The sequence below is a fragment of the Peromyscus californicus genome, unplaced genomic scaffold, assembly GCF_007827085.1.
Source record: "Peromyscus californicus insignis strain IS unplaced genomic scaffold, ASM782708v3 Scaffold_16__1_contigs__length_79575227, whole genome shotgun sequence".
NCBI lineage: Eukaryota > Metazoa > Chordata > Mammalia > Rodentia > Cricetidae > Peromyscus > Peromyscus californicus.
In genome coordinates this window covers 32,450,609-32,473,485 of record NW_026294458.1, presented here as the reverse complement: position 1 = coordinate 32,473,485, position 22,877 = coordinate 32,450,609, and the positions used below count along the sequence as shown (strand labels likewise).

The following is a 22,877-nucleotide window of genomic DNA, read 5'->3' as shown; positions in this document are numbered from 1 at the left end:
GGGTCTCCAGACTACGTAGGAATAGACCCAGGATTGGTTTATGCAGGTGGCAATCATGTATGTAACTTTTAATTGGCTAGGGTTAGTTGGGGGTTACAGTTATCCATTTTTTGGCAGGCCTGGAAAGTCCTAGGCCCTGTCCTTGAGCTGCTATGGAGGCTGGCTGGCCTAGCACATACAGACTATGGGGGCTGGCTGGCCTAGCTCATACAGACTATGGGAGCTGGCTCAGTGGCCCAGGCTTGGTGCGTCTTATCTCCCTGTCCCTGCTGGTAGAGGGACATCAGTGATTAATTGTCTTTTGTTCATGGCCCTCTCAGAAACTGCTTTCTCAGTCTCAGGGAGGTGAATTTGAGGCCTGATTACTGAGAGAAGATTGAACAGCCTGTTACGGTGTCTGCTCGGTCCTTTCGTTACTACATCAACAGGAGTAAGAGGTTTTACTTTGGGTGATCAAACATGCAATCAAGGCTGAGTTGTGTATCCCAGGGAAAGTCTGGGTGAGGAGTCTGTGGGAGAAATCCAAGTGGGGCTGTTTTCCTCTAAGGATTATGGAGTAACATGCCTGCTGGATAAGTGGGGTCTGTTGTGTGCGTTTAGAGGTGCTATGAGACAGGCTAAAGATATAGAGCAACTGTCATGGTCCTTGAGAGCAACAAGGAAGGGGAGAGGATTGACAGGCTGTCGTGTGGCTGTGAAACCACTGCTATGTGTCGTAGTAAAATGAGCCTCTAGTGTCAAGATGGCTAGCCAGTGGGAATTTTCTTGAGTAAGGGAGAAATTCCAGAGGGAAAGGAATAGGTGGCTGTTATGCTCTGCATTAGCCTCTGGTTTGGGGGTAAATTTGAGAAAAGAGGGAATGACATGGAGAAACAGGCTTGGCCCCTTCTGACAGCCGGCGGGATGGAAGAGAAACAGAGTACAAGTTAGGTTTGAGACACTTGAAATCCATAGGAAGAGGCAGACAGTAAAGAAAAGCAAATGCCATGAAAAGAGCAAACCAACAAAGAAACCAAGGATTACGGAACTGATGGCCAATGCCTAGTTCACCAGGTAAGATAGTACTATGTTCACTGGGTGTTAAAAAACACTTAACTCAAAGATCTAGATTAGTCAGGATCCACAAGACTGATATAGAGCATTAGTGGCTTTTGACATGGAGAAACAGGCTTGGCCCCTTCTGACAGCCGGCGGGATGGAAGAGAAAGAGAGTACAAGTTAGGTTTGTGCTAAAGATCTCCTCCTGGTATTGAAACACTTGAATTCCATAGGAAGAGGCAGACAGTAAAGAAATGAAAATGCAGTAAATTATAAATAAACAAACAAACAAAGAGAATAATGATTACAGAAGTGATGTTCAATGCCTTGTTCACCAGGAAAAACAGGACTATGTTTACTGAGGTGTAAAAATCACTACACACAAACATCTTGATTCGTCAGGAACCAAAAAACTGATAAAGGGCTTTAGTGGCTTTTTAAAAGTCCCTTGGTGGGATGTGATCCATTAGAAATTGCAAATTCTTTAGCAGACTTACATGATTCTAGACCAGCAAATAAACTGAGTTTATAAACATGTTGAAACATTCAGGAGGAGATGAGGGTGTTGGCATTCTGGTCCACCCCTTGGGGACTTGACCTGCATCCTGATGTAAATCCTCTTTTAAAGAAAAACCCCTCCCTTCTTCTTCCTCTTCTCCTTCCTCTCTTCCCCATCATGCGGTGTGCACATCTCTGCTTTCCCTTTTTCCTTCCCTTTCTCGTTCTTCCTCTACCCCTCTTTTCTTCTCTTCCCCCTCTCTCTGTTTCTCTATAATAAACTCTTTTCATGTGGATGATATGCCTGGGGTGTGAGTGACTTCCCAACGTGGCACCCTGCAGTACATTGATGGGTCAGCATGGAGTGTCTGTCTCACACGCTTCTAGGCACCTAGGCTCTACCTGCCAAGGCCCGCACACCATATCATTATGGAAAGGAAACAGCAAGTAATCAGTCCTGTTGAGGTTACTAAAAAACAAGTGTCATAAATCCCTAGGGGACAAACTGAAAAAAGGCCAAATGCTGTGCTTGAGGCTCTTTGAAAGGCTTTAAAGCCTAAGCAAGGGTTAAAAGGAGTGAAATCAGGAGGGGTACAAGTAGTCCCCATTGCACCCCATGCAGGGGAAGACAATGTCATTGGATGGAAACCACAAAGCTGCTCCTCTGACTGGGTGGCCAAGGTTGCCTGTAATTGAAGGCTTTATATGGCACCTGAGGCCACTTGCCAAATTATGGATTCGTGGGTCTGCTATTAAAGCACAAGTTACTTGGATTTGGGTGGGTATTGAACCTAAAATTACATTAATTCTTGACAGTCCTCAAAGCAGTAGGGGGAATAGGTGTGTGGGTCTGGGGAAAAACAGTCCAAGTCAAACAAACTAAACTTGTCCTAGGAGTGGACAATAATTCCCCTAGAGAAAACGGTACAAAAAGCTGTTCTGGGGTAGAACTTGTCCAGCTAACCAGGGGCTCTCAGTGACTCCAGGCATGCCCAAGGGACAGATGTTGGAAATGGCAGAGCTGTAGGTCGGATCAGTAGTCTGCCAGATTCTGGGTGTGGTACAGCCAGGCATATGGGGTTCTGTTCCCACTTATCCCTGGGCTACTTTGAAATGTCCCCACCCAGGCTTTGGGGATGGGGATATGCTTGGAGGTCTCATTGAGTTTCCTCACTATAAGGAAGCCAAATGATTGTATTAAGTAGTGGGATATTTTCAGGATGTACTAGATCTTGCTAATGCATTATTTTAGCATCTGCTTAGCTACAGGATATCAGGAATTATTGCATTTCCTTGGAATGGTCACCAGTGGGCATTCATAGTCTCCAAGATTACCTTGACAGTCACATTCTTTGCCATGGGGTGGCATTTTGGGTCCTTGCTGTGTCTTGATGACAACCCTCTGTAAAATAGCGTGATGTTAATCTCTCAGTGTTTTTCAGATTAAATAAAATAAAAAACTGTTCAAGTACCCATAAATGAAGAAAGGTAGAAGATGAGTCCACACGATGTATAAGGGCCAGATACAGCTACAAAACTCTTGAGTGTATTCTTTGTCCTAGAAAGGACCCAGAATATTTTGGGTGCTGACACTGATTGGTGGCATTGAGCCTGACTTCTTTGTCAAGTATGGCCTGGAAGCCTAGTCCTAGGATTGGAGGATGAGAAACATTTTGTTAAAAAGCTAGAAAAACTGAAGGGTGACTGCAATGTTTGCTTTTGGGAAGATTTTATTTATTTGTTTGTTTGTTTGTTTGTTTGTTTGTATTTATTTCAGGTCAAGCTCCAAGCAGACCTCTTTTTTTTTTTTTTGTCATTTTTAGTCTTTTAGAGGAAATTAGTAATTTTACAACACAAATCATATATCACTATAGCATGGGTATTAGTAAATTCTTTTTCTTAAGCAAATTAAGAACATGTAATTTCTGAAATATATGCTGTAACATTAAATTATTTTCAGAATATGTGTGGCTCTGTGATTGAAATTTACCTAAGTTCCCCCATTTATTTATTTATTTATTTTTATTTTTTTTAATTTATTTTAATCTATTTTGCAATACAATTCAGTTCTACATATCAGCCACGGATTCCCTTGTTCTCCCCCCTCCCGTCCCCCTCACCTTCCCCCCAACCCCCCCCATTCCCATCTCCTCCAGGGCAAAGCCTTCCCCACAGACTGAGGTCAACCTGGTAGACTCAGTCCAGGTAGGTCTAGTCCCCTCCTCCCAGGCCGAGCCAAACAATCCTGCATAGGCCCCAGGTTTCAAACAGCTAACTCATGCAATGAGCACAGGACCCGGTCCCACTGCCTGGATGCCTCCCAAACAGATCAAGCCAATCAACTGTCTCACCCATTCGGAGGGCCTGATCCAGTGGGGACCCCTCAGCCATTGTTCATGTGTTTCCATTCATTTGGCTATTTGTCCCTGTGCTTTATCCAACCTTGGTCTCAACAATTCTTGCTCATATAAACCCTCCTCATTCTCGCTAATTGGACTCCCAGAGATCCACCCAGGGCCTAGTCATGGATCTCTGCATCCAGATCCCTCAGTAGTTGGATGAGGTTTCTAGCACAACAATTAGGGTGTTTGGCCATCCCATCACCAGAGTAGGTCAGTTCGGGCTGTCTCTCGACCATTGCCAGCAGTCTGTTGTGGGGGTATCTTTGTGGATTTCTGTGGGCCTCTCTAGCACTTTGCTTCTTCCTATTCTCATGTGGTCTTCATTTACCATGGTCTCCTATTCCTTGTTCTCCCTCTCTGTTGTTGATCCAGCTGGGATCTCCCGCTCCCCCAAGCTCTCTTTCCCTCAACCCTCGCCTTTCATTACCCCCACTCATGTCCAGGCTGTTCATGTAGATCTCATTCCATTTCTCTGTCATTGGGCGATCCCTGTGTCTTTCTTGGGGTCCTGTTTTCCAGGTAGCCTCCCTGGTGGTGTGAGTAGCAGACAAGTCATCCTTGTTTCATGTCTAGTATCCTCCAAGCAGACCTCTTAACCAGGTGTACAATGCAAGAAATCGCGAACAGAGCAGATCTAGGGGCAAAGTGAAATGCTGGGAACCAAGTTAGAAAGTCCAATCTCAATGTGAATTTGGCCTGAGAGCTTGGCCTACACAGTGTTTAATTAAGCTAAATTAGTTATAATTTAAGCAGTAATGTATCCCCATTCGAAGGGAGAGCCACAGCTCCTCCTCAATTTAACTCTAGCTTGTGTCAAGTTGACCAACACCCCAACCAGGACAATCGACCCATGTCAACTTGATATACAAACACATCATTATTCACCTCTAACTGTTCTTTATTGTTTATCTCTAATGTCTCCCACTAATATTAATATCACAATATAAAACATAAATAACTTTAAAGTACCTCATATGTCCTTATCTCACGCAGGGGAAACTGTTCTAGTTTGAGCTCCGCCCCAAGAACTAAACTCACCCTGGAGGAAAATTCTCATTCCACATTTGCCTTCTGGCAAATAATCCCCACCTCTCTCTCTTTCTCTCTCTATTTCTCTCTCTCTGTCTCTTTTTCTCTGTCTCTGTCTCTGTGTATGTGTGTCAGTATGTGTCTCTGTGAGTGTGTGTGTGTTTGTGTGTCTACGTCTGTGTGTGTGTGTGTGTATGTGCATGTGTGTATATATGTGATCAGGCCAGAGTCAACTGTGGCATGATCCTCAGGTTCTGTCCACCTTGGTCTCTCACTTTGACTGACACTTGCCAATTCAGTTACTCTATCTAGGCAGTAAGTTCCAGGAATCTGCCTGTCTATGCCATTTCAACACTGGGATTACTAGCATTCACTAGGATGTCTGGCTAGATGAGGTGAGTTTTAGATATAAAAAGTAGATTCTTAGGGCTGGAGAGATGGCTCAGAGGTTATGAGCACTAACTGCTCTTCCAAAGGATCAGGGTTCAATTCCCAGCACCCACATGGCAGCTCACTACTGTCTGTAACTCCAGTTCTTGGAGACCAAAACACTCATACAGACATACATGCAGGCAAAACACCAAGGCACATTTAAAAAAAAGTAGATTCAGCCGGGCGGTAGTGGCGCACGCCTTTAATCCCAGCACTCGGGAGGCAGAGGCAGGCGGATCTCTGTGAGTTCGAGGCCAGCCTGGTCTACAGCGCGAGATCCAGGAAAGGCGCAAAGCTACACAGAGAAACCCTGTCTCGAAAAAACCCAAAAAAAAAGAAAAAAAAGAAAAAAAAAGTAGATTCTTCATGGGTTTTAGCCTTGAGCAATCTACTGTCATTATTAAGAAGATGGAAAGAGAAGATTTTTAGTGTAGTTATACTGAATTTATTTTAATTCATTTTAAGTTATCAATAATCATACCACTGTTAATTATTTAAAACTATTTTAGTAGTCTAAAGTTGACCCAAGAATTATATACTCCTGTGAAGGCTCAATGTTGGAAGCCCCCAAACTTACAGAATACTTAATACCCAATCAATTGTTTACTTTCTTAACATTGTTGTCAATATTTTATTTATTTTTTGATTTGGAATTCTGTAAAACTTTAATGCCCCCGTAAGATGCGATATTGTATTCTCAGTAACAGGTGAGGACCGTGCTGTTCTTTTGACATATGTGAGACATGTGATTGGGAAAGAAGTCACATTAAAGCCATCACAGGCACTTGAATTGGAAGGAATGTTCATCCATGCTGAACAGTTAGAACATAGTTATTCTAAATTTTCTGCATCTGCCCATACTTTGCAGTCTTCCAGATCTCACTGTTGTAGATGTTGGTTCTCATAAAAGCATGCTACGCCACTTCTCTGTATTTCATGCCATCCATATACTTACAGTTTTTTTTTATTAAAATGGGGGAGTTGGAGAATTGGATGGGGGAGGACCATTGTTCCCATTCTTTCTGTATCTTTCCTGACCACCCATCTTGGATACAGTGAGATGAAACCATTGAGATCCTGAATATGTTTTCTGGCATTAGACACCACAAGCCAGGAGTAATAACATTGAGGCATAAACATAGATGAGTGCAAATCTGTCTTTATTATTTAAGAAGCAGGATTACTGTGTAATAGGAATTCAGCACAGGGACAATCAATCAAATTTCCTGGGTGGAATCAACATTTCACTATAATAGTCATTTCAAAACTGGACTCTCAGCCTCCTCATTTCCTCAGTTGGCAGCAGCGAGCAACAGTCCAGTCTATGAATAGACACAGGCAGTGGCAAATGTTTTCATTCTGTATGTTCCATGATCCACAAGCAAAGCCACAAGAACATCCAGTAGCAATCATCCCTGCATGGTTGTGTGAGACAAAGACATCAGAGACCTTGGACCAAAAGAGATGGAGAGTCCCTAACTGTTCTCCCTAGGAAGATCATAAATATAGCTACATTTTGTGGGACATAAAACTAAATCAGTTTTGAGAGTTTTCTTCAAGAAAAAACTCATTTAAATGAAAAGATTTGTAGTTTCACTGTCTTTCAATTGATGGCAAATTCACCTGTGTGCTGGCTCCTCTTCTACCACTACAATGGAATAGAATGGGAAAACAAAGAGGGCCATATCAATGACCACACAGTTTATGTCCAGGTAGACTGTCATATGTGGGCATGAGGAAAATGTGACAAGACAAACAAATAGCATCCTGAAAGACTGAAAATCTGAAAGTGATGTCTAATCTCCTGGAAATACACCTCATCTCCATGGAAATAGAAACCTGAGTTAGGAGAAGGTTGTATTAGGGAATTGATGGGGTGGACACAGGGACACCTTATTCACAAATTTTCCTTGAGAAGTTACTCACCAGCAGGACAGGAGGCTAGTCTGCCTACAGCTTTCACACTAGTGCAAGAGGGAGTCCTATTCACAGTCGAGGGAAGGTATCCTGAGTAAGAGGAAAAATGTGATAGTGCCCATTATCTTTGCACATGATTTTTTAAAAATTTCTATTCCAGTTGGGGGTATCACTGTTTCCAAAAGTAGTCCTCTCACTAACTTTTAGATTTAGTTTCTTCATTTGTGAAGAGAAAAAAATAGAAAGTAAACAATACTTACTTCATAATGTGGCTATGAAAAATACACAAACTCACTAAAAGCTTAATATTACACCTGTTTCATAATGTGTTCATAAATACAGGACCTATGCTTGTTTTCTCCATCATCATCAGGAACATTGAATTCTTATCTGAGAGTACAAAAGGGTAGTCTATTGAGTAGAGCCCTAGTTAGGGAGGCAGGGATGAAGTGGACTGAACAGAGGTGGAGATCTTAGTGTGAGGGACAAGGGGTTTTTGGTTTATCAACAGACAGCATGAGCAAAAATTAGGCTATTGTTTCTCCTACTCATTTTATACCTCCATAGCTGAGAGCTTCCTTGAGCTTCTTTATGATGGAGTCTAAGGTCTCCTCAGTGTTCACTGGGATCACCAGCTGGAGAAGTGAGATGATGATGAGGAGAGAGCAGGTTGTAGTCTTCATCCTGTTGAAACTCAATGTCCTGGGTCTGGAAGAGAAAAACAAAGAAGATGAGATCCCTGAGGTCAAGCATGACTGTGAGAGAAAGGAAATATTCTGGAGAGAGAAGGGAGGAAGCAACAGAAGTAAGCAGACTGTAACTGTTTTAGCCATTTGGAGAAGCACAGAAGGTTCCCAAGAGCTGACTCACCAGAAGCTCAGGAGTAGTTCCAGGGCCTGACCAGATGAGATGCTTAAAGAGACTGTGGGATAGTTGACCAGGACACCCATAATATGTACAAGCACACTCTAGTGACATGAATGCTTTCCATACATCTTAACAGTCTAGGTGTCTTGTATGACAAATTCATATGAATTAAGACACTTGGCTAAAGTAGAAGAGGTGGGGTTCATGTCTGAGGAAGTCAACCTTCATAGCTTGTCTGAATTAGCTGAAAGTTACAAGACTCATATCCTTCCCCAATGTTATAGGAGAAGCAATCAGCTGTTAACTCTGCCAAGTTGAACTACTAAGGGAAGACTCTTGGTCCCATGGAGGTACCTGGAAAATTTGCAGAAAGTTCTAAAGATGCAGTATCAGGAAATTGTAAAACATTCTGGGGTGAGCATTTCAGTAATGAAGCTGCATTCATATTGTCCCAACTCCTGAAATTAACACACATACACACACACACACACACACACACACACACACACACACACACACATACACACACACACAAAGGAGAGAGAGAGAGAGAGAGAGAGAGAGAGAGAGAGAGAGAGAGAGAGAGAGACAAACAGATAATGTGTTCTGAATCCTAAAAAAAAAGTCTCACACAGCACACTTGGTACAAGAATAGAACCAAAACAGAACTAAAGCAGTTAGGACAGAGTAGCTTCATGTCTCTACAATGGATGCTGAGACTTTTCCCACATGGTGTAAGCATACCTCTTAATGTTGTGAGACTCCAGAGCAAAACCACCACAAAGCCAATATCCAATGCAAACACACAAGCACAGGGTTTTATTGATTACAAACCCAGGCTTGTTCCTTATTCCAGCACTCTGACAAGGCAGAAGGAGGAGGAGGACAGCCCTGAGCTCTCAGAGTGAAGGGTTTTTAAAGGGAAAAACCACAGGCAGGGTGGTACAAGCCTTTGGGTCATAGGCTTGGGTGAGGATATGTAAACTTTGAATCCAAAGGTTGGGGTTCAGAGGAATTTTTCAACAACAGGAGTTATCAGAAGGATATTTGGAGACTGCTGACATTGTCCAAGGACATTTGAGTCCAACAAATGTTGTTTATCTAAATTACTCATTGGCCATCCCATCCTGGTGGGGTACCTTGACCTGGGCCCTAGCTGTTTGTGATTTTTCTTGGAGCTGTTTGAGGTTTTTTACTGGAAGTAAGTTCAGCTCCTGGCCAAGTGCTGTTTGAAATGAAATTTTCTTTAAAATAGAGTTTGTCTTGCTCTCACAATGTGTTTGAGGAATCTCAGTGGACCCTCCAAAATGTTGTACCAAGAGTCTCCCAAAGACCTTCAAGAGACCAAATCCAATGCAAAAGCAAAGAGTCTTTTTACTGTTGAGAGTTACCCCAGTCCTCTCCATCAGTCAGATGCAGCAGCAGATCAGGAGAGACTCCAAGTAGCAAAAGGGCAGGATATTTATAGGGAGTAAAGCAAGGGGTTGTCTTGGGGTCTACAGACTACACAGGAACAGACCCAGGATTGGTTTTTGCAAGTGGCAATCATGTATGTAACTTTTAATTAGGTAGGCTTAGTTGGGGGTTACAGTTATCCATTTTTTGGCAGGCCTGGAAAGTCCTAGGCCCTGTCCTTGAGCTGCTATTGAGGCTGGTTGGCCTAGCTCATACAGACTATGGGGCTGGCTCAGTGGCCCAGGCTTGGAGTGTCCTATCTCCCTGTCCCTGCTGGTAGGGACATCAGTGATTAATTGTCTTTTGTTCATGGCCCTCTCAGAAACTGCTTTCTCAGTCTCAGGAAGCTGAAATTGAGGCCTGATCTCTGAGAGAAGACTGAGCAGCCTGTTATGGTCCTATCATTACCCCATTGACTAGTGTATTATTTCCAATCTTGGAGATGTTTCTTTTTGGTAAAAGACTTTATCATCAGGGTAGTAGATTATTTTGGTGACTAATTGGACCAGGATGTAACAGGTTTTTTGTTGGTTTGCTTTGATCTAAAATTTGAACATTAATATAGGGGGTCAAGCCACAAGTCTATTTCCATCAGGTATCCTCCAGTGGGATCAGGGAGCTAGCTCCCATGGATTCTGAGTGAGATTACAGACGTTCGTATGTAGAGGTTGTTTCAAACAGAGACCATTTCTCATTATCAACTGCAAAGTGAGCCTCCTCTTATTAGGTTGTTGCCATCTGTAAGTGTATCATTGCTTTGGTCCAGGGGCTGATATTGGGATTCTAGCAACATCAGTTTAATGGTAGCCAGACAAGAATCATCATTTAGTTAAGGCATCCATGACATAAGAGCCAACAACAATTAGTAGAAGCAGAAGGGCCAAAAGCCCTGTGATGGCTCACAGAGTTTCTTATCCTGAAGGAACTTGGAAGTGAGGATGGGGACCAGTTACTATTTTATCTCAGGTTTCCTGTGACAAGAAATTCCTTTTTGTTCTAATATTCCAGGGGCGGGGAAACAAGGGCGACATTTTTGCTTCTGTAATTATTTTCTGTTGATGTTGGGACATTGTTGTCAGTACCCTAAAGGCCAGAATATTAGTCAAAGGCAAGGAGGGAATTTAGAAGCATTTGGTTCATTGACCAGCTGAAGAGATGGCATTTATATCTGGTGGATTGTTCCATAACAGCCTTTAGCAAATCAGGGGCTCGCAGTCATTTGGAGTAGGTTGTCTCTAGCAAATGGTGCTTAGATGTGTCTGTCAGCCAAGTGGAAACCTGTTGAGACAGATATGAACTAGGAACAGGAGTTAAAATTTATGAACTTATTTGGAGCTTTCAGATCCATAGTCTCAGTAATTGAGGAAGGGGAGGATCCCCAAGTTCAGGAGATGGAACAATACCATCCTCAGGAATAGACAGGTGAGGAAATTTAGGCTGTATTTATCTGGGATCCTTTTGACCTGTGAGAAATAAATCCAAGTTTTATGCCTTTCCTGATTGTTTTTGAAGTTTATGTGAATTTCTATTTCATGAAAAGTCATAAAAGTTCCAGATAGATTAGCATTCTCAATCTGTATTGAAATCCATGTTGTAGAAAAAGCAGGTAACAGGTATCTGTAAAACAACAAGAGTAGACTCATACCATTGAGTCCTAGCAAAAGCTATAGATTTGGGTTTTAAAAAATGTAATTTATTTTTTCTGTCTCAAGAACCAAGTATAAATTGGACTGAAATGTCTTTGGCCTGATGAAAAGCATCTGTAAGTCTATACTCAGTAGATAACCAAAAGAAATCTAAAATCTTGAGCTCATAACCCAAATAGTAAGCAGTTATTGCTCTATTAGCTTGTCAGAATTCTATTATGTTAAATTCTGAATTTTTGAAGTTTCAATGCAACGATAGTATGGCGAAGGAAAGAAATTTCACAATATCTTTTATATATTTTTCTCGGATCTTTATACCTTTTAGACCCTTACACTTTATTAATTACTGGAAATATAAGCAGTTATTATTCAAGAACAGTCATTTCAAATTGCGTTTGAAACCCATTTATCCCTTATTATGAAGCTTGTGAGTAAGGCAAACCTGTTTGTCTCTTCTTTTTTTCAGGAGACCTAGTAGCATTAATTAATTAATGCACTGATCAATGAACTAATAAGGTGGCTGCAACCTTGTGGAAGACTCTGATTGTCTGATGGTGCTAAGCTGACAAAGCTATATCTAGCCCAGTCATCAGTGCCATCAAAGATCTGAGAAGGATAAATTTTATCTGAGTGCAGACTTCCAAATATTAAAAAAAAAAAAAGACAGAGACTATCCATTACCCAGACTGCCATCATCCCAGGCTCCTGTAGTCTTCATAGCATTGGCAGGACAGGTGTCAGGATAGCATCAGTTTTCAGCTGCAGGCCCATAAGGTAAAAGTTCTCAAATGGAGGAAGTCCCTGGGGAAGACTGATCTTATTTTGTCAGTGTCTCATTTATCCAGTCTGGGCCAGATTCCTGGCAGCAGGTGTTGAGTCGGGGCATCTTGCCCAGTGGTCAGTGTTGTCAACAATTCAGGGGGCTTTATCTTGTTATTCCATATCTTCTTTGGAGGCCTTGGGAGTCATTGCTAGGATCTGAGAGTCTCTGTTTGTATATAGTAAGCTTTTTATCAAATAATATAAATGCCATATTCATCAGATCTTTGATGGGTTTGAGGACCATTATCTATTCAATATATCTGAGCTAAATAAATCTTGAAAGCATCTCTAAGTTTGGTAACAGTAACCAGGCTAATTTGTTATCCTATAGATACATTAGTCAAATGGATCTCTAGGTTCTGTTTTTTTCTTGTAAGTATATTTTATAAGCATTTTTCATATGTATATATGTATATATCTATATCTATAAGCAGTTAGATTGCAGTTTTCTTTAGAGACCGTAGATGGGATATTGACAGTTTTAAGAAAGAGGTTTGGATTTCTCTATGGAACTCTGAATACCTAAGAGCTTTAGCCTTGTCATTTCATAGGCGACCTAACATATAGAATCCCTCAACCCAGAGGCCTGTAATATGATGATGAATTATTAACCTGTAGTTTGGACCTTGGTCCTCCTCTCTCCTTTAAAGAGCATGATTTCATTTTTAATATAAATATTTTGCAGTGAAGAATCATCAGTTTTTTTCTAAATGAAGAAAACTAATCTGAATTAACCCAACATGGTTAAATTCCCAATATATTTTATAGTTTTTTTTTAAATTCAGCATAGTTTATATCCCTTCTGGCCTTTTATAATTTTCCATGTATCTTTAGGTCAGGCCTTTTGCTATTCTAGTACAGCCAGACGTAGAAAATTTTCTTTTTCCCCTTTCCTTTTATTTTTTCAGTCTTATGCCTTCTCTTGCTTTTCAGATGACATACCAATTCTCATCAAAGTCCTTTCCTGTGGTTTCTAGCCCAGCAGTTTAGAATATTGTATAGGTATAACATTTCAAATAAGAATAGAAATATATATGCATATATCATAATAAAACATATTTGCATTAGTATATAAAAACCTGTATAATATGAAACATTTTATATTAGCATAAGTTTTTTATCCTAATCAATAGTAATTTGTAACCAATTTTCTTGAATGATGACTAGTATTTGTAACCCATTGAATTCAAATGACCAAAATCCATGTATTTTTTTTCTGTTTCCTATGGAAATAAAAGCATAATGTTATAATGTATCTTTGACTTTTATTTTAAAGTCAGAGCTTTTCAAAGTATGCAGGCTGGTAATTTAATATTTGTTTCAAGCAGTATCAGGACAGAGAAGGTTTAAGATGGGAAGCTGCTGACCAGCAGAGGAGACCTTGACTTTATCATAGTAAAAAAGAACTTGGCCTAGGAGGAAAGGGAGGGGGAGCAGTAGGCATAGAGTATGTCTTTGACTTCCAGTGTTCCTGAAAAAAATTGTTACCTCCTCTCACTATAATAATTAACAATTAATCCCAGAGTCTCTGTTTGGTGTTCAAGCAGCTTGTCAATTGTAGGCAGTCAACTCCTTGCTGCCCACCTGCACTGAGAGTGCGCACCCTCACCCCCTGTGAGAGCCACTGACTGGCTGCAGGCCTTTCCTGCAAGCCAAGACCAGCCCCAACCTGTGCTGCAGGCCTGATAGCAAGAGAGCTACAGAGGGAAGTGACCATGCTATGCCTCTCTGTCCTTCTCTTCCAGGCAAACGAGGGAGGTTAGGAGACAGAAAGAAGTAACAAAACTTAGACATAAGTACCATTACACTAGCACTGAGTACACGTCCTCACTCTCAGTTAGTGAGCCCTATCTAACAGATGGCTTCTCTTGCAGTACCCAAGCCCAACCTGGCAGGAGCTACCTGCTTAACTCAGTTCAGTCAGGGGGACCTAGTCCCCTTAAACATATGGAACAGCACAGTAACATAGTAACAGTCAGAACACAGACCAAGACCAAGACATCAGTTTGCTGTTGAGACCTGCTCAGCCTCTCCAGAGGAACAAGGGAATCCAATCCACAACAGAAGGATCTCCTGACCCACCAGAAGACCCCTTGGACATCTCCAGAAACCCCAACCAGCAATCAGCCGTATGTCCACCATAGATCTTATGTGGGCTTCACCGACAGAGCTCCCACTGCCACAAATGGCCAGAAACAGAAACCAGAAGCCCAAAACCTTTCTAGGGAAAATCCAAAAGTTACTTGATATTAGGTGCCATAAGACTCAAAGGATGGTGGTTGTGCTGGAGTTGTGCCCACGTCATGAGACCTCAGAGCAAGACCACCACAGAGCCAACACCCGATGCAAACACACAGGGTTTTATTGATTACAAACCCAGGCTTGTTCCATATTCCAGCAGTCTGACACAGCAGGTGGAGGAGGAGGACAGCCCTGAGCTCTCAGAGTGAAGGGTTTTTAAAGGGAAAAACCACAGGCAGGGTGGTACAAGCCTTTGGGTCATAGGCTTGGGTGAGGGTATGTAACCTTTGAATCCAAAGGTTGGGGTCCAGAGGAATTTTTAACTACAAGGGTTATCAGAAGGACATTTGGAGCCTGCTGATGTTGTCCAAGGACATTTGGGGCCAACAGATGTTGTTTATCTAAATTACTCATTGGCCATCCCATCCTGGTGGGGTACCTTGACCTGGGCCCTAGCTGTTTTCCTTGGAGCTGTTTGAGATTTTTTACTGGAAGTAAGTTCAGCTCCTGGCCAAGTGCTGTTTGAAATGGAATTTTCTTTAAAATAGAGTTTGTCTTGCTCTCACAGTGGGTTTGAGGAATCTCAGTGGACCCTCCAAAATATTGTACCTAGAGTCCCCCAAAGACCTTCAAGAGACCAAATCCAATGCAAAAGCAAAGAGTCTTTTTACTGTTGAGAGTTACCCCAGTCCTCTCCATCAGTCTGATGCAGCAGCAGATCAGGAGAGACTCCAAGTAGCAAAAGGGCAGGGTATTTATAGGGAGTAAAGCAAGGGGGTGTCTTGGGGTCTCCAGACTACGTAGGAATAGACCCAGGATTGGTTTATGCAGGTGGCAATCATGTATGTAACTTTTAATTGGCTAGGGTTAGTTGGGGGTTACAGTTATCCATTTTTTGGCAAGCCTGGAAAGTCCTAGGCCCTGTCCTTGAGCTGCTATGGAGGCTGGCTGGCCTAGCACATACAGACTATGGGGGCTGGCTGACCTAGCTCATACAGACTATGGGAGCTGGCTCAGTGGCCCAGGCTTGGTGTGTCCTATCTCCCTGTCCCTGCTGGTAGAGGGACATCAGTGATTAATTGTCTTTTGTTCATGGCCCTCTCAGAAACTGCTTTCTCAGTCTCAGGAAGGTGAATTTGAAGCCTGATTACTGAGAGAAGATTGAACAGCCTGTTATGGTGTCTGCTCGGTCCTTTCGTTACTACATCAACAGGAGTAAGAGGTTTTACTTTGGGTGATCAAACATGCAATCAAGGCTGAGTTGTGTATCCCAGGGAATGTCTGGGTGAGGAGTCTGTGGGAGAAATCCAAGTGGGGCTGTTTTCCTCTAAGGATTATGGAGTAACATGCCTGCTGGATAAGTGGGGTCTGTTGTGTGTGTTTAGAGGTGCTATGAGACAGGCTAAAGATATAGAGCAAATTTCATGGTCCTTGAGAGCAACAAGGAAGGGGAGAGGATTGACAGGCTGTCGTGTGGTTGTGAAACCACTGCTATGTGTCGTAGTAAAATGAGCCTCTAGTGTCAAGATGGCTAGCCAGTGGGAATTTTCTTGTGTAAGGGAGAAATTCCAGAGGGAAAGGAATAGGTGGCTATTATGCTCTGCATTAGCCTCTGGTTTGGGGGTAAATTTGAGAAAAGAGGGAATGACATGGAGAAACAGGCTTGGCCCCTTCTGACAGCCGGCAGGATGGAAGAGAAACAGAATACAAGTTAGGTTTGAGACACTTGAAATCCATAGGAAGAGGCAGACAGTAAAGAAAAGCAAATGCCATGAAAAGAGCAAACCAACAAAGAAACCAAGGATTACGGAACTGATGGCCAATGCCTAGTTCACCAGGTAAGATAGGACTATGTTCACTGGGTGTTAAAAAACACTTAACTCAAAGATCTAGATTAGTCAGGATCCACAAGACTAATATAGAGCATTAGTGGCTTTTTAAAAGTCCCTTGGTGGGATGATCCATGAGAAATTGTAAAGTCTTTAGCAGACCTACATAAGTCTAGACCAGCAAACAGAGTGAGTTTATAAACATGCTGAAACACTCAGGAGGAGATGAGGAAAGTGTTGGCATTCTGGCCCACCCCTTGGGGACCTGCCCTGAGTCCTGATGTAAATCCTCTTTTAAGGAAAAACCCTCCCTTCTTTTTCCTCTTCTCCTTCCTCTCTTCCCCACCATGTGGTGTGCACATCTCTGCTTTCCCTCTCTCCCCCCTTCTCTTTCTTCCTCTCTCTCCCTCTTTTCCCCAGAGTGCTAGGGGTAATAGGTGGATGGATCTGGGGATAAAACAGTCCAAGTCAAACAAACCAGCCTTGTCCTAGGTGGGCAATAATCCCCCTAGAGAAAACCGTACAAAAAGGTGTGCTAACCAGGGGCTCTCACGGAGCCAGGCTTGCCCAAGGGACAGACAGTGGAAATGGGCTGAGCTGTAAGTCAGACCAGAAGTCCACCAGACCCTGGGTGTGGTACAGTCAGGCATGTGGGGTTCTGTTCCCACTTGCCCCTGGGCTAATTTGAAATGTCCCTACCCAGGCTTTGGGGATGGGGAAATGCTTGTAGGTCTCACCGAGTTGCCTCAGTATAAGTAAGCCAAACAATTGTATTAAGTAGTGGGATCTTTTCAGGCTGTACTAGATCTTGCTAATGCATTTTTCAGCTTCTCCTTAGCTACTGGGCATCAGGAACTGTTTGCATTTACTTGGAATGGTCAAAAGTGGACATTCATAGTCCCCAAAATTTACCTTGACAGTCACATTCTTTGGGGTAGGTGTGGGGCGTTTACCCAACCACCCCCACAGTTCCCCAGAGTTTTCTTGAGTGCGAGTAGCAGGAAATATTAGATAGAAGGATTTATTGCGGAGAATATTGTGGAGATAAACAGATAGAAAATAAAGGATAGCCTCGAGAGGGCCTGGAACCTATTCCAACGTACCCCGACTGTCTCTGCCCCAGGGTTTTTATAGAGACGCCAAGGGGTGGAGCAAAAGACCTCCTCCCCCAGCACAGCCAAGTGCAGACCATCTCAGACACCTGCACTCAGGCCCGTGGTCTAATCATCCTCTATGAGGACCTGCTGGGTAAAGCCACGAGGAACCCGAGAACGGGCTCCCACAGGTAGGGTGGTGTCCTGGGTCCTTGCTGTGTCTTGGTGACAACCCTCTATAGCATGATGCTAATCTCTGAGTGTTTTTCAGATTAAATAAAATCTAAAACCGTTCATGTACCCATAAATGAACAGGCATAGAAGATGAATCCACACAAGGTACAAGGGCCAGACACAGCTGTAAAATTCTTGGGCCCAGATCACATTGGGGGATGTCACTGTTTGGTGGCATGGAGCCTGACTTCTTTGTCAAATATGGCCTGGAAGCCTAGTCCTGGGATTTGAGGACTGAGCAACATGTTGTTCAAAAGATAGAAAAACTGGAGGGTAACTGCAATGCTTGCATTTGGAAAGATACTTATTTATTTATTTATTTATTTATTTATTTATTTATTTATTTATTTATTTATTTATTTTTACTTCAGGTCAAGTTCCAAGCATTTGGAAAGATACTTATTTATTTATTTATTTATTTATTTATTTATTTATTTATTTTTACTTCAGGTCAAGTTCCAAGCATGCCACTTGACCAGGAGTACAATACAAGAAATTGGGAACAGAGCAGACCCTGGGTAAAAAAAAAATGCTGGGAACCAAGTAAGAAAGTCTAATCTCACAGCAAATTTAGTCTGAGAGCTGGGCCTGCACAGTGTTAAATAAGCTAAATTAGTTACATTTAAGCAGTAAGGTATCCCCATTCGAAGGGAGAGCCACACCTCCTCCTCAGTTTAACTCTAGCTTGTGTCAAGTTGACAAAAACCCAACCAGGACAATTGACCCATGTCAACTTGATATACAAACACATCATTATTCACCTCTCACTCTTCTTTATTGTTTATCTCTAAAGTCTCCTACTATTATTAATATCACAATATAAAACATAAATAACTTGTTCGAGGCCAGACTGGTCTACAGAGCGAGATCCAGGAAAGGCGCAAAGCTACACAGAGAAACCCTGTCTCAAAAATCCAAAAAAAAAAAAAAAAAAACATAAATAACTTTAAAGTACCTCATGTGTCCTTATCTCATGCAAGGGAAGCTGTTCTATCTGGAGCTCCGCCCCAAGAACTTAACTTACCCTGGAGGAAAATTCTCATTCCACATCTACGTTCTGGCCCTTAATCCTTATAGGTCTCTGTCTTTCTCCCTCTCTCCTCTCCAATGTCCCTCCTTCCCTTCCTCCATCCTCCCTTCAGTGTGTGTGTGTGTGTCTGTGTGTCTGTGTCTGTGTCTGTACATATGTGAGCAAGCCGGAAGTCAATTTGTGGCTTATCCTCAGGTTCTCTCCACCTTGGTCTCTCACTTTGCCTGAAGCTTGCCAATTCAGTTACTCTGGCTAGGCAGTAAGTCCAAGGAATCCGCCTATCTGTGCCTCTTCCACACTTGGATTACTAGTATACACTAGCTGTCTGGCTATTTTATGTGAGTTTCAGATATAAAAAGTTGTTTCTTCATGGTTTTTAGCTTTGAGAAATCTACTGCCATAATTTAAAAGATGGAAAGAGAAGATTTTTTAGTGTAGTTTTAGTCAATTTACTTTAATTCTTTTTAAGGTATCAATAATCATACTACTATTTATTATTTAAAATTATTTTGATAGTCTAAAGTTGACACATGAATTATATCCTCCTGTGAAGCCTCAAAATTGGAAGCCCCCAAACTTACAGAATACTTTATGCCCAATCACTTGCTTACTATCTTAACATTATCATCAATATTTTAATTATTTTTTGCTTTGGAATTCTGTAAATTTTTAATGCCCGAGTAAAATGCATTATTGTAATTGTCAGTGACAGGTGAGGACTCTACTGTTCTTTTGACATATGTGAGACATGTGAGTGGGAAAGAAGTCACCTTTAGCCACCACAGGCACTTGAATTGGAAAGTGTCCATACATGCTGAAAAGTTAGAACATAGTTATTTTAAATTTCCCCATCTGTCCACACTTTGCAGTCTTCCAAATCTCACTGTTGCAGATGTTAGTTCTCATAAAAGCATGCTACTCCATCTCTCTGCATTTCATGCCATCCAGTATACTTACACTTTTTTTTTTTTTTTTTTGAGACAGGGTTTCTCCGTGTAGCTTTGCGCCTTTCCTGGAACTCACTTGGTAGCCCAGGCTGGCCTCAAACTCACAGAGATCTGCCTGGCTCTGCCCCCCGAGTGCTGGGGTTAAAGGCATGTACCACCACTGCCCAGCTTACACTTTTTATTAAAATGGGGGAGAAGGAGAACTGGGTGAGGGGGGTTCATTGTCACCTTTCTTTTCATATTTTTCCTGACCACCCATCTCAGATACAGTGAGTTGTAGTTATTGAAATCCTGAAAGTGTTCTGGCATCAGGCACCATAAGCCAGGAGTAATAACACTGAAGACATAAACATAGATGAGTTCAAATCTGTCTTTATTACTTAAGAAGCAGGATTACTGTGTAGTATGAATTTATCACAAGAGCAGTGAGTCAGATTTCCTGGGTGGGATCACTGTTTCATTACAATGGTCATTTCAAAACTGGATTTTCTGCTTCCTCATTTCCTCAGATCGCAACAGCGGGCAAGAGTCCAGTCTATGATTGGACACAGGCAGTGGCAAATGTTTTCATTCTGGACGTTCCATGATCCACAAGCAAAGCCACAAGAACATCCAGTAGCAATCATCCCTGCATGATTGTGTGAGACAAAGACATCAGAGACCTTGGACCAAAAGAGATGGAGAGTCCCTAACTGTTCTCCCTAGGAAGCTCATGCATATAGCTACATTTTGTGGGGGCATAAAAGTAAATCATTTTTGAGAATTATCTTCAAGAAAAAAATCATTTAAATGAAAAGACTTGGAGTTTTACTGTCTTTCAGTTGATGGCAAATTCACCTGTGTGCTGGCTCCTCTTCTACCACTATAAGGGAATAGATTGGGAAAGAAAAGAGGGCCATATCCATGACCACACAATTGAAGTCCAGGTAGACTGTCATATGTGGTCACAAAGGAAGATGTAACAAGAACAAACCCAGAGTCCCTCAGTAGCATCCTTAAGAGAAATGAAAATCAGGAAGGAATGTCTAGGCACCTGGGACTACATCACAGCCCCATGGCAGTAAAGACCTGATGAAATAGAAGATACAGGTGTTCAAGGTTGAGGATTTCTGAGAGCTTCGAGAATTACTCACAAATTCCCCTTATGAGTTACTCACCAGATGGACAGGAAGCCAGTTTTCCCGCAGCTTTGACAGTAGTGCAGGAGACACTCTTAGTCGCAGTGGGGCGAGGATGCTCTGCAGGTAAGAGAATAAGGGGTATTGCCATAATCTCTTGTTCCTACAGCTCCCTTTCTCAGTCATTCTCTGTCTTGAGGAGTCCCTGTTTTCACAAGTAGGCTAATGACTACATTTTAAGACTTAGTGTCTTCATATGTGACATCAAAATAACAGTTGTGCTTACCTCATATGATGGCAGTAAAAATTAAAATGAACTAACTTAAAGCTTTAAATTATGCCTTTTCAAAATGTGTTCATAAATTACAGGTGCCACCCTCCTAGGCCTATTGATTATCAAAGAAAATGGAGCTTTTTACCATGAGTTCAGAAAAAGATATGATTATAAAGGAAGTCCTGAGTTAGGGCTATAATTGATTAAATAGAGGTTTGATCTTGGAATAGGATAGAGATGAAATTATAATGTAGGAATAGGAGGCGTGAACATTGACTAAGCTCAGCGTTCCCTTACCCCATCAGTTACCTAGGCGATTGAGAGCTTCCTTGAGCTTCTTCATGATGGAGTCCAAGGTCTCTTCAGTATTCACTAGAATCATCAGTTGAAGAAGGGAGATGATGATGAAAAGTGAGCAGGTTGTAGTCTTCATCCTGTTGAAAGTCAATGTCCTGGAAGAAAAAGGTGGAGAAGATGAGATCACTGATCCCTGGAGTAGCTAGCTGGCAGGGATAGGAGGAGACAGTTATACTTTGGGGAAAGTAGAGAGGGAAGAACAAAGCAACCACGCTGCAAGTGTTCTAGCTGTTTGGAGAAGCAAAGAGGGTTCCCACAGAGAAGATTCACTCACAAAAATTAGAAAGGTTTCCAAGGCCGGCCAACCAAGGATGCTTTTACACTCTTGTGGGATTATCAGCCTGGCTACCCTTAATATATGAAACACACAACCCTCCACCTCCACCATATAAATACTTCCCATAGTTTCAAAGAACTCTGGCAGCTGAGGCGTAGTTTTTAGCAATTTCCTCTGAAGTAAAACATTCCCTCAAGGACCTGTGGAGAGGTTCTTGAGTCTCAAGTGGTAAACACACTGCACATGGCTGGAAAGTCCCAAACTTGAGTGTTCTCAAAGTTTTTCCCAAATGCCCCTACCTAGTGTTATAGGAGCAGCAAACCAATTGCTGGTGAAGGAGACTGACCAGCTGAGCTGCCTGGAGAAGAGCCACTTACCTTTTTAGCTGCTTGCAAGTTGTACAGAGAGCTCCAGGCCCCACGTTGGGCACCAGCTATGGTGAGTCCCTGAAGACTTTACAGCAGGCAGGGAGAAAACGATCCACAAAGAGACAAGAATGAAACAGCTCAGCCCGGTTTTCTTGTAACCAGTGATAGACCAGGACTTCTAGAGTCTGGCCAGATCATTTTACTTTAGCCATATTTAAGCACAGCACAATTTTGAAAAAAGTAGTCAGATAAAAATTAACTCAGTCCCAAGTACACAACAATTTAAGACATATTTACATTGTGATTCTTTACAAAGTACATCTGGCTTCTTTTACAAGAATGGGTACTATTGATTCAGAGATAGTGCTAAGATTTAGGGTGTAAGGAGCTTGACTGAGGTAAACATAACACTTGTGGGTGTTGGGATTGGCCTGGCCCTAAGATAACACAGAAGTCACTTAGGCTGTTGTAAAACACAAGTGATCTCACTCATAGGGGTGGGTTTTATGGTCTAAAAGTAATGCTCAAGATTTAGGGGAAAGGATCTTGGATAAGTAAAAACATAAATTCTGGGAGATAAGGGCAGAGCTTGTCTCATCAGACAGCAAAGTATCACCAGGTTGTAAAAGGGCATCATTCCTAGCATTCCAGGAAGAACAGCTATGTACCTTATTCCTATGAAGAGGTAAGCTGTGTGTTTAACTCTCCTGGCTTCCCCAGAGCTTATCTGTGTGCACAAGGCTCTTTGCTCCCTAAAATCACCCATGCTTGGATGGGCTTTTCAGTAGTTCAGTTGCTTTTTATTCATCCCTTCTCCTGTAAGTAACCCCTCACCTAGATGCCTATAAAAAAAAAAAAAACCTCCAGTAATTTACTGACTCACCAAGCTGGACTTGGGTAGATTAATTTTGTTGATCCATTATCAGTTCTCTCTTAGGATGAATAGTCATGTGTGTCTTCTTCTGAGAAAAAAGTACACACAATTCATTTGATACATGATTA

At 42.1% G+C, this 22,877-nt stretch overlaps 2 protein-coding genes across 2 annotated transcripts; both read right to left on the bottom strand.

The window, feature by feature from the left end:
- Positions 1–6,542: 6,542 nt before the first annotated feature.
- LOC128112084 (resistin-like alpha) lies at positions 6,543–9,076 on the bottom strand. The gene is made up of 4 exons (XM_052740832.1): positions 8,928–9,076; positions 7,876–8,024; positions 7,326–7,406; positions 6,543–6,814 (listed from the first exon to the last, which is right to left on the bottom strand). Exons 2-4 carry the CDS (start codon positions 7,997–7,999, stop codon positions 6,684–6,686), a joined length of 336 nt encoding a protein of 111 aa, XP_052596792.1. The 5' UTR covers positions 8,000–8,024; positions 8,928–9,076; the 3' UTR covers positions 6,543–6,683.
- Positions 9,077–19,978: 10,902 nt separating this feature from the next.
- LOC128111707 (resistin-like alpha) lies at positions 19,979–21,315 on the bottom strand. The gene is made up of 3 exons (XM_052739926.1): positions 21,183–21,315; positions 20,639–20,719; positions 19,979–20,109 (listed from the first exon to the last, which is right to left on the bottom strand). Exons 1-3 carry the CDS (start codon positions 21,304–21,306, stop codon positions 19,979–19,981), a joined length of 336 nt encoding a protein of 111 aa, XP_052595886.1. The 5' UTR covers positions 21,307–21,315.
- Positions 21,316–22,877: the final 1,562 nt, after the last annotated feature.